This window comes from Conger conger, chromosome 16 (assembly GCF_963514075.1).
Source record: "Conger conger chromosome 16, fConCon1.1, whole genome shotgun sequence".
NCBI classification, from domain to species: Eukaryota; Metazoa; Chordata; class Actinopteri; order Anguilliformes; family Congridae; genus Conger; species Conger conger.
The window spans coordinates 1975987-1988024 of NC_083775.1; the positions used below are offsets into that span (position 1 = coordinate 1975987).

At 48.1% G+C, this 12038-nt stretch overlaps 1 protein-coding gene across 1 annotated transcript in view; it reads right to left on the reverse strand.

Annotated features, from left to right (window-relative positions):
• Positions 1-6631: 6631 nt before the first annotated feature.
• The window catches only part of crhr1 (corticotropin releasing hormone receptor 1), a 131233-nt gene continuing 125826 nt past the window's right edge, over positions 6632-12038 (reverse strand). The window contains exon 14 of the mRNA XM_061223939.1: positions 6632-8122. Within this exon, the coding sequence (XP_061079923.1) occupies positions 7982-8122 (141 nt within the window). The 3' untranslated portion in view covers positions 6632-7981. The remainder of the gene's footprint in view (positions 8123-12038) is intronic.

Below are 12038 nucleotides of genomic sequence, written 5' to 3' on the forward strand. Positions count from 1 at the left end.
GGCACTGCGAGCTTCTCAGCTCTTCTCAATCAATAGTCAGAATTGATATTGCACCTTTATCCTAAGCGCTGTACAATTGATGCTTCTCATTCGTGTACAAGAACGTTTTCAGTATCTAGTCCCGATTCTTGGAGAACCTTTTTTGGCACCCCAATGAAGCTTAGCTCAAGATGATAACCAAAAGTAGTCAGGAAAATGTAAATAAAAGGATGACAAACCTCATAACTCACGCCTTGTCCATGCTGCTCCTCTTTCCTGCCAGGGTTTAGTTTCTTCATGAAAGAAAAATAACATGATGAGATCTGTCATGAACAGTGGCTATCATTAGTGAGAGTGTGTGTGTGTTAGTGAGTGTGTGTTTGTGTGTGTGTGTGAGTGTGCACGTGTGAGTGTGTGAGTGTGTGAGTGAGTGAGTGTGTGAGTGAGTGAGTGAGTGAGTGTGTGTGTGTGTGTGTGTGTGTGTTAGTGAGTGTGTGTGTGTGTGTGTGTGTGTGTGTGTGTGCATGTGGGGTGGGAGGGATGTCTGAAAGAAAGTCAAACCCTTGCACAATGATTTATAAAAACATTTTAATGCACAGTTATAATCACTATTTTCATACAATTCTCAAATAATTTCAATATATGCTTTAATTTATTTTTCTTTTTACAATAACTATGTACAATTCCAACTTTTTCAATTTGCAACATTTATAAAAAGGGAAAAGTAAATGCACAAAAAAGCAAAATTAATAAATATGCGAGTCATTCCACGAAACAATGAAAAGGAAACGTATACAAACACACCGTCTCCATCTTATTCACTGCACAATAGTCTTGAGGAGATGGTTTCTACTGAAAGTGTTCTTTCCAACATACATGAAACACAATCTGACCCTCTTATCTTACTCAACTTTTACCTCCAAATCAGTATTATACTATACTATGTACAGTTCTGGGTGTTAACCGTCTAAATAAATAAAAATGTCACACGAACACAACAGATCAATACAATTGATTACAAATTGTATCAATCGAAATACCTGAAAACAGAACACCGCCCGGTGCAGTTGGACTAAGCACTGTGGGACAGAGCGGACACAAGCTCGTGTGACTGAACTCTGAAGAAAAGAGCGGATGAAGTATGCGATACGAAAGAGAAAATGGTGGCTTTTTCACTGGAGTGAGGGGGTCACACAGCAATCATCGGCCGCTAATCGTACAGCCAGAGTGTTGTCCTGGCAACTACAGCGGCAGAATGGCAGCCATGGAACTCCCATTGAACACAGAAGAGAGAAAGGCCACGATATGATCAACACCGGCCAGTTTTTATGAGTCATTGCCAACCGCACGACCGAAAAAAAACCAAACAAAACAACAACACTGCTATATATTTCAGTGGAATAGATTTCTATTGGGGATCAAAACACACATAAATATATATACTACAGTTTGAGGAACCTGCTTGGGAGACTACGTAAAACGATGGTCGCCCACCTTGCCAACAAAAATGCAAAAGAATGTAATAATCTCTGTGAATGAAACTGAATCTATTGTGGAGGGGCTGATGCACTCCGGGGGGAAGAACCTGCCCACGGCAGAACAGGACACTCTTCTGTAAATGTAATCAGTGGTTCCAGAAATATTCATCAATAACTTTTTGTTATTTTAAATTCAATCACATGCAAGCAAATTAATTTCATGTTCCATTACCCCAGAAATAGAGTGGGCTGTGTTGAAATTAAACTATCAAATCAGGTCAAATAGCATTCAGGTGCTTCCGACTATGGTTTGAAAATGGCTGCACATCTTGGTCTGGAAACACGCAGTCTTCACCCATTCTGCACACTGGTGTTCAGGACAGGGAACTGAACATGGACGATGGCATTTACTCAACACTTCTCAAATCGACCAATCACTGTGCTTCAAATCACAGTTCTTTCACAACTCCAGACAATGACAAACAAATGCAAAATGTCTGAACATTATTTGTATGATCAACGCCCCTGAAATCGATATAAACTTGCCAACAAAGATGATTTCAGCAAGTACGATTTCATTCCCTTAACTGGGCAACATCTACGTACATGATTGGAACGACCTATGAATCCACACACAGCAGTTACTGATGGAGTACAGAATTTTTAGTACACCTGAATTTTAAAAATAGCTTTCATTCCAGGGCTTCCAGAAAGCGCTTCAACACCGCCGTCAGACGGCTGAAGACGGCGGTAAGAAGGTCCTGCTTTCAGACCCCAGGGCGGGAGACGAAGCGCTGCGCTTCCTGAAAGCCCGGCGGGCGCGGCCCACAGACCCTGTGTGTTCGCCAGAGAGACGAGAACGCACAGAACATCCCCGTCTGCTCACGCACCACCTCCACCTGCGGCCCCGCCCGCCCCTCCCTGCTGCTCCGCGGAGAAATGAGCATCCAGACCACTCCGCCTCCGTAATGCCCCTCTCTCACGCTGTAATGCCCCTCTCTCACACTAATGCCCCTCTCACACTGTAATGCCCCTCTCTTACGCTGTAATGTCCCTCTCTTACGCTGTAATGCCCCTCTCTCACGCTGTAATGCCCCTCTCTCACGCTGTAATGCCCCCTCTCACGCTGTAATGCCCCCTCTCACGCTGTAATGCCCCTCTCTCATGCTGTAATGCCCCTCTCTCACGCTGTAATGCCCCTCTCTCACGCTGTAATGCCCCTCTCTCACGCTGTAATGCCCCTCTCTCACGCTGTAATACCCCTCTCTCACGCTGTAATGCCCCTCTCTCACGCTGTAATGCCCCTCTCTCACGCTGTAATACCCCTCTCTCACGCTGTAATGCCCCTCTCTCACGCTGTAATGCCCCTCTCTCACGCTGTAATGCCCCTCTCTCACGCTGTAATGCCCCTCTCTCACGCTGTAATGCCCCTCTCTCACGCTGTAATGCCCTCTCTCACGCTGTAATGCCCCTCTCTCACGCTGTAATGCCCCTCTCTCACGCTGTAATGCCCCTCTTAATCCTCTTCCTCCCGTGTGATTGGGATACAATCAACAGGCAATGTTTACATCTACCAGCCAGAAAAACAGGGATTATCCCCCCCCCCTCTCGCCGTAGAAAAGGATCAAAATACGCGTCTCAAAATAGAGGTTTCAGACGAAATCCTTTGGACTAGCATCTAAATCTGAGCAATGTGACTTGCCTTTTATTTTTTATTATAAATTGAAGTAGGTTGAGCTTTGTGACTCACTCAGAGAACAGTTGTTGTTTGTTTTTCCCAAATCGGACCCATTTCTCCCGACTATTTCCACCAAGCTGTTGAGAAATGATATTCATCTTGGCACATTTTTGTGAAGTTTGGTCAGAACCACTGCAATCTAATAGGGCCACCCACACAGGCCTCCCTCAAAATAGAACAAATATGAATAAATAACAAATATAGATAAATAAAATAATAACTGCGTAGGCTGAAGGGGAAGTTAATTTACATAAATGTCGTTCCAGTTGACAGACTACTTTACGTCACCCCCGCAGTTATGCGTTATATATGTTTGTATTCGCTAATAAACATGATGGAAAAGCTCGTTTAGGAGCCGTTTCAAAGCTCGTCTGCGTGGCAGCGTTAAGACCGCAGTACGGAGCGGTGGAGCGGGGAGACCACACTCCACAAAGGAAGACCGTCACCGATCAGCATGGTGGAATGAGTTTGGAAGAAAAAAAAAAAAGAGAAAAAGAGGGAAAGTTAGCGCCTGAAGACGAGTGGAAACGGGAGAGAGAGCCACAGGACCCCGGGAGGCAGCGGATACACGACTGAAATGCTTCTTCTGATGAATTTCTGAAGGGCGGGGAGTCTATTTGTCTGACACCGAATGAGGAGGGGATGTCTAAAGAGGATGCGCACGGCTGGGTGAGCAGGATACTGATTGGAGGGGAAATGGACAGACATTTGATGGACATCCACCGGTACACAATGGGGTAAAATCTATTTTTCCAGGAAGTGGATGAAAAAAAAAAAAAAAAAAGTTTCTTCAAAAAAAAGTATGTCATATTTATGCATAAAGAATTACTTTGTTTGTTTTGTCGACACTCGAGGGAACAAGACACACCGTAATGCAATTATACTTAGATGATTCCTCCTTTTATTCATGACAATTTTCATAAATATGTATATATCGCACTCTCAGGAGCTTGCATTCCCTGCTTCCCCAAACGTTAGATCCTCACAGCCCGGGGGGAAAGAGTGCAGATGCATCTTCAGAAAAAACACATTTAATTAATCACAATGGTGCCCACTGAGGAGGGGTTCTGAGAGAGCGGTCCGGCCCGGGTCTCCTGGTACCATCACAGCAGCCGTCTCTGGGCGTACTGACACTTCCTGATGCGTGCGCTGGGCGTACTGACACTTCCTGATGCGTGCCCTGGCTAATTCCACACCATCACTGGGCCTGCTAGTCCAATCACAGTCAGAACACCACCGCCCGTCCAATCACAGTCAGAACACCATCACTGCTGTAAGGGCCCGGTCGTCCAATCACAATCAGAACACCATCACTGGGCCCGCCCATCCAATCACATTCAACGAGAGAACAGAAACTCTGTTCACCAACTTCCTCATCAGCAAAAGGGGCGAATGATTGGTACTGGATTTGTAGATGGAAAACATAAACCACCATAGAAGCAGGACAGACTAGCCCCCCGTCAGATCTTATACCATAGAAGTGGGACAGACTAACCCCCCGTTAGATCTTATACCATAGAGGTGGGACAGACTTGCCTCAGTGTCAGATCATGTACCATAGAAGTGGGACAGACTAGCCTCAGTATCAGATCATGTACCATAGAATTGGGGACAGACTAGCCCCCAGTCAGAGATCATATACCATAGAAGTGACAACGCCTGGCGTTACACCATAGATTTCAGCTGTAAGAGCTACTGTGTACTTAAACCTGGATTGCAGTGAGATTAAGGCTACTGTGATTACAGCTGAAACCACAAGGCTCAGAAACTAGCATCAACCTCTCAGCGTCTTATCATTTTTCATTTAAATTTAATGCCATATACATATTTGGAGGCAATACCATGATTGATGAGCAATTTGGTTCAAAAATACTGTTAAATATTCAAATATTGCAGGTGTTATGTATCCCCAGTTTTTAAAAAGATGAAGTAATTATGGGCCCATATTAATAGGGGATATCTCAGTGAAAACGGCACATTAATGCTGCTGAAATGAAACTGTGAGCTCACACTGTCAGGACTGGGTCCTCCCGCGGATAGTCATGAGACTCACGCACTCAGCCGGGCGTGTGAGAGACGCAGTGACTACAGCTTTCTGACGAGGTCCTGCAGCGGCGTCTGAGTCGTGCCGTGTGCTTCAGCCTCACCGGTCCTCACGGGAACCAATTAAAAACCTCGGAGGGGCAGAGCACCTCCAATCACGGAGGGGCAGAGCACCTCCAATCACGGAGGGGCAGAGCACCTCCAATCACGGAGGGGCAGAGCACCTCCAATCACGGAGGGGCAGAGCACCTCCGATCACGGAGGGGCAGAGCACCTCCAATCACGGACGGGCAGAGCACCTCCAATCACAGAGGGGCAGAGCACCTCCAATCACGGAGGGGCAGAGCACCTCCAATCACGGAGGGGCAGAGCACCTCCAATCACGGAGGGGCAGAGCACCTCCAATCACGGCTGATGTCACTCACCTCGCAAATGAGCGACTGAAACTTCCCGAGTGAAAGCAAAACAGGACGGATCAGCGCACTTCACAGCTGACCGACCTAACCTAGCTTTAGATGTGCAGTGAGTATATTACTGTGTCCTAGACCTGGGAAGGAAAACAAGCCTTCTCTTCAGAATACTGAATACTAGGTTCACCCATTCTCACCTCCGCTTGGCTTTGTACACCACGTCCGCTGCGGTCCAGCAATTTCCAACTACTCGTGGGGGGTTCTGTTTGCACGCCATTTTCAGGGTTCAGGTCTGGCTGGTCGTTGTGACAGTCCTCTGTAAAAAGTGCTGTTCAGATGAAGTTGAATTGAATCGACGGTGCAGTGGCAGCATGTTTTTCATACATTGTGCAGGAGGAGGTTTACCTAGCGGGGTTCAGGAGTCGGGATAAGCATGAGAATTGCTCTGTGGAAATAGGCTTTGGATTTGACACCTGGGTCTAAACAGCAATGGCGATACTGTCGAACCGCATTGAAAACAACCAAGTTATGTACACAGTGGTTTTTCACAGTTATCAACAAAACACATTATTTATTCCAGCTAGCGCTAATTTAAAGCATTGCAATGACAATGCTACGATATCACATTGTGGAGGGAGCAGGATGTGTCCTTTGAAGGCAGTCTGGTGATTGAATTAGTCGCAGGGTGTGGGTGAAATCCGGGATTAAACGTTTAGCGTGTGTTAGGAAGAGGCCGTCGGAACTCTCTGTGCTGGAGGGGGAGAGCAGCAAAAACAAGCTGGCAGAAAATCCTCACATCCTGGAGTTCAGCCCAGCTGTTTAGTGTCATTCAATCACGTGATAAGCATGTGTGTGTGTGTGTGTGTGTGTGTGAGAGTGTGTGTGTGTGTGTGTGTGAGAGTGTGTGTGTGTGTGTGTGTGAGAGTGTGTGTGTGTGTGTGTGTGTGTGTGTGAGAGTGTGTGTGTGAGAGAGAGTGTGTGTGTGTGTGTGTGTGAGTGTGTGTATGTATTATGTGCACACATAAAAGATATTCATCAATGACATTCATCTCCTTGCAGAGCCTGACTGGAGGGTATTAAAATGTTCCGTGACCAGTCTTTCCTTCTTTGTGACAGGCAGAGCACTGTGTGTGTGTTTGTGTGTGTGTGAGAGAGTGTGTGTGTGTGTGTGTGTGCACCGCCAAGCCAAAGCCCAACAGGCGTGAAGTTGATCATGGATGCAGGACCACAGCTCTCTGCTCTCACCTCCAGCATAGCAACACGACATGGGAACCCGAGGGGGACCGCCCAACAGGAACAGATCAGAGGGACGACAAGAGGAGCGCTTTTCTTCTGAAGAACACGACCACAGGAGCAGAGTCTCTCCTCCAGACACTGGAGCGTGCGTGACCATCGCACACACCGCGGTCCCCTGACGACGTCCACAGTGCGTTTTCTGTTTTTCTGCTTCACTAATCCGGTCCATATTCCTCTGTGATGCTCTTCCAGACGCCGAGAGGTCCTTTTGGGCATCGACTTTCATTCGGAGTGGAAAGTCTGTTCTCCGTCCAAGGGGGAAAATGAAATATGAAAAATGTCCAATTGGGAGATTTGTGCAACATTCTGTAGGCTACAGGGCAGAGCGTGTGTGGGACCGAACGGCGTAACAGCGTACGTTACGGTGAGATAATGCGCCTTTCGGACCGTGACAGAAACAGCGGGACAGCCAGGGGAATGCTCGCGTCTCAGGGACAGTGCGCCAGGCAGGAACTCCTTTTACTGATTCGCCATGAAATGGAGGGCGAGTCTCCGCCCTATCTCTGAACATCACACTGTTCTCACTGTACGGTTCCACCCAAGAAATAAATACGGCAAGAATCTGGTTTAGAAACGAGGATCACCTGAAAGTGTCGATTTGGCGGCACAAAGCAACGCTCCTTTTGTCTCGATGATTCCCCACGCATCGGTGCCCTGGTGCTGTCCTGCCATAGGAACTTCGGAAAGTTGGAAAGTTGGAACGTCATCACAGTCGAGGAGGTGAAAGAGTGAAGGCTGACGAAACACCACTCGTAATGCAGAGTTTTCCAGTAAGGATGAAGAAAAACGGGAACATAATCCAACCGGAAGGCCAAACAACAACTGGACAACAAATACCTCATCTCTTCCCGGAAAGCTATCAGTGCAGTCTTGAAAAATGTTGGTCTCTCATCCCTGACTTCTGTCCCGCCCGGGGAAGGTGTGGTCCGACCCCCTCCTTCCTGCAGCAGGAACGATGTGAACGAGTCCCCCCCCTCTCCGCGGCAGCGTGACGTACCCGGTGTGCGCGCAGCGCCCCCTGGTGGCCCGGAGGGGCCTCACAGCGCGGAGGACTGCTTGATGCTGTGGAAGCTGACGCGCGTGGGGGAGGTGGGGATGGACATGGCCCTGGCGACCCGGGCCCGGATCGAGTGCTTGTCCTGCCAGCGGTGCCAGCGCTTCCTCACCGCCGACCGCACCTGCACACACACAACCCCATTACCTCACACACCTGCACACACAACAACCCCATTACCTCACACACCTGCACACACACAACCCCATTACCTCACACACCTGCACACACAACCCCATTACCTCACACACCTGCACACACAACCCCATTACCTCACACACCTGCACACACACAACCCCATTACCTCACACACCTGCACACACACAACCCCATTACCTCACATACCTGCACACACACAACAACCCCGTTACCTCACACACCTGCACACACAACCCCATTACCTCACACACCTGCACACACACAACAACCCCATTACCTCACACACCTGCACACACAACAACCCCATTACCTCACACACCTGCACACACAACAACCCCATTACCTCACACATCTGCACACACAACAACTCCATTACCTCACACCTGCACACACACAACCCCATTACCTCACACACCTGCACACACAACAACCCCATTACCTCACACACCTGCACACACAACAACCCCATTACCTCACACACCTGCACACACAACCTCATTACCTCACACACCTGCACACACACAACAACCCCATTACCTCACACATCTGCACACACAACAACCCCATTACCTCACACCTGCACACACAACAACCCAATTACCTCACACACCTGCACACACAACAACCCCATTACCTCACACACCTGCACACACAACCCCATTACCTCACACATCTGCACACACAACAACTCCATTACCTCACACCTGCACACACAACAACCCCATTACCTCACACACCTGCACACACAACAACTCCATTACCTCACACCTGCACACACACAACCCCATTACCTCACACACCTGCACACACAACAACCCCATTACCTCACACACCTGCACACACAACAACCCCATTACCTCACACACCTGCACACACAACCTCATTACCTCACACACCTGCACACACACAACAACCCCATTACCTCACACACCTGCACACACACAACCCCATTACCTCACACACCTGCACACACACAACAACCCCATTACCTCACACACCTGCACACACACAACCCCATTACCTCACACACCTGCACACACAACAACCCCATTACCTCACACACCTGCACACACAACCCCATTACCTCACACACCTGCACACACAACCCCATTACCTCACACACCTGCACACACGCAACCCCATTACCTCACACACCTGCACACACACACCAACCCCATTACCTCACACACCTGCACACACAACAACCCCATTACCTCACACACCTGCACACACACAACCCCATTACCTCACACACCTGCACACACAACCCCATTACCTCACACACCTGCACACACACAACAACCCCATTACCTCACACACCTGCACACACACAACCCCATTACCTCACATACCTGCACACACAACCCCATTACCTCACACACCTGCACACACAACCCCATTACCTCACACACCTGCACACACAACAACCCCATTACCTCACACACCTGCACACACAACAACCCCATTACCTCACACACCTGCACACACACAACTCCATTACCTCACACACCTGCACACACACAACTCCATTACCTCACACACCTGCACACACAACAACCCCATTACCTCACACACCTGCACACACACAACTCCATTACCTCACACACCTGCACACACAACAACCCCATTACCTCACACACCTGCACACACAACAACCCCATTACCTCACATACCTGCACACACAACAACCCCATTACCTCACACACCTGCACACACAACCCCATTACCTCACATACCTGCACACACAACAACTCCATTACCTCACACACCTGCACACACAACAACCCCATTACCTCACACATCTGCACACACAACAACCCCATTACCTCACACATCTGCACACACAACCCCATTACCTCACACACCTGCACACACAACCCCATTACCTCACACACCTGCACACACAACAACCCCATTACCTCACACACCTGCACACACAACCCCATTACCTCACACACCTGCACACACAACAACCCCGTTACCTCACACACCTGCACACACAACAACCCCATTACCTCACATACCTGCAAACACAACCCCATTACCTCACATGCCTGCACACACACAACCCCATTACCTCACACACCTGCACATACACAACCCCATTACCTCACACACCTGCACACACACAACCCCATTACCTCACACACCTGCACACACAACCCCATTACCTCACACACCTGCACACACAACAACCCCATTACCTCACACACCTGCACACACACAACCCCATTACCTCACACACCTGCACACACACAACCCCATTACCTCACACACCTGCACACACACAACCCCATTACCTCACACACCTGCACACACACAACTCCATTACCTCACACACCTGCACACACACAACCCCATTACCTCACATACCTGCACACACAAAATAGAAGATTACATTTCATTGTGAATGTCTTAATTAATGCTGCAATACCATTCCTATCTTAATGAATATCTTAATTACCTGTTTTAATTATGTGTATTGGAAACGTTGTATGCCTTAGTGATTCTCTGTAAACTCGGCACTCTTGAAAAAGAGGGCAGTGACCCTCAGTGTGTCCCTGAGTCCGACACAAATTAACGAAATAACTGGAGCGAAATAACCGCCTCGCGGTCGTATGCCTCCGGCAACCAATCACGCTGCAGTTTACATCCCCGTCCGACCAGCAATTACGAACTCGTAAACTCGATGAATCCACAAGCAGAGCTTCATGTATTTTTATGCATTTAATTGAAGAATTCGTGCCGTTGGTGAGTGTCTTATGTAAACAACATTAAATGTTGAGTCAAATATTTTTTCTCATTACAACCTGAATTTTTAGTTAAAGGCAAAGTAGTGAAAAAAATAAATAAAATGGATTTACATTTTTTCAATAGAATTTCACATTAATCGAATGACTTCATCCTTGAGTCCAAGCGGCAGTTTGAGACAAATTGGAAGATATTCCCTCAAGGAGTTCCTGAGATACTGCGTTCACAAGAATGGGACAGACGGACAGACAGACGGGCGGATGGACGGACAGACAACACGAAAACATAAAGCCTCCGCCCGCTGCTGTCAACAGCGTGGAGGCGTAAAAAAATAAACAAATACAATTTCTTCACGCTGATGTACGTTTGAAGGGTTCTTGTATATCTTTGCATGTACAGAGGAAAATAACTGGGGCGTTGGAGCGTACATTACAGTAAAATGTAAAAAGATCAATCTTAATCTCATTAGAGCAGAGTGGGTGAGCAGGAGTGGGACGGTTAGACGGCAGAATCACTCCCACGCGCCCGAGACATACACCCTCGAAAGAAACGTCAAGGCCTGAGAGGCGCCGTCTCTAATTGGCTCCGGCTTTGACTGGAAGAGCCGTCTTCCCCCACGACAGGGTGCGGGACTGCCGTTTGTGACGAGTCTCCACATCTTGCTGAGCGTAATGGCGTGTGGAAGAAATCACAATGAAGCGCCACAACGACTAAAGAGCCAATTCATGACAGCACAAGCACACAATACACAGAGTGCATCTGCTCAATGGCAGGTGCACATAAACTGCACACCCATACAGGTTCCATTACTTTACAATACATTACATGACTATCATGGAGCAGATGTTCTTATCCAGAGTGACGCACAACAAAGTGCAAATCATAACCAGGGACAAGAGCGCGGAAAGCCCTGGAGGGAAGTACGGTTCCAAGTGCTGCGAACACAACAGAGATAAAAGCTTGGGGCTTGTAGATTAATCTGATACGAAACTAACGAGTCACAATAAAACCGTCAAAATGAAAAGACGGGCACAGTCCTGGACCTAGAATATGAATCCGCGTCTGTGAAACCGGCCCTTAATGTTGAATCTGACCGCAGACCAACTGCCCGAGCCAGCTCCGGACACGGG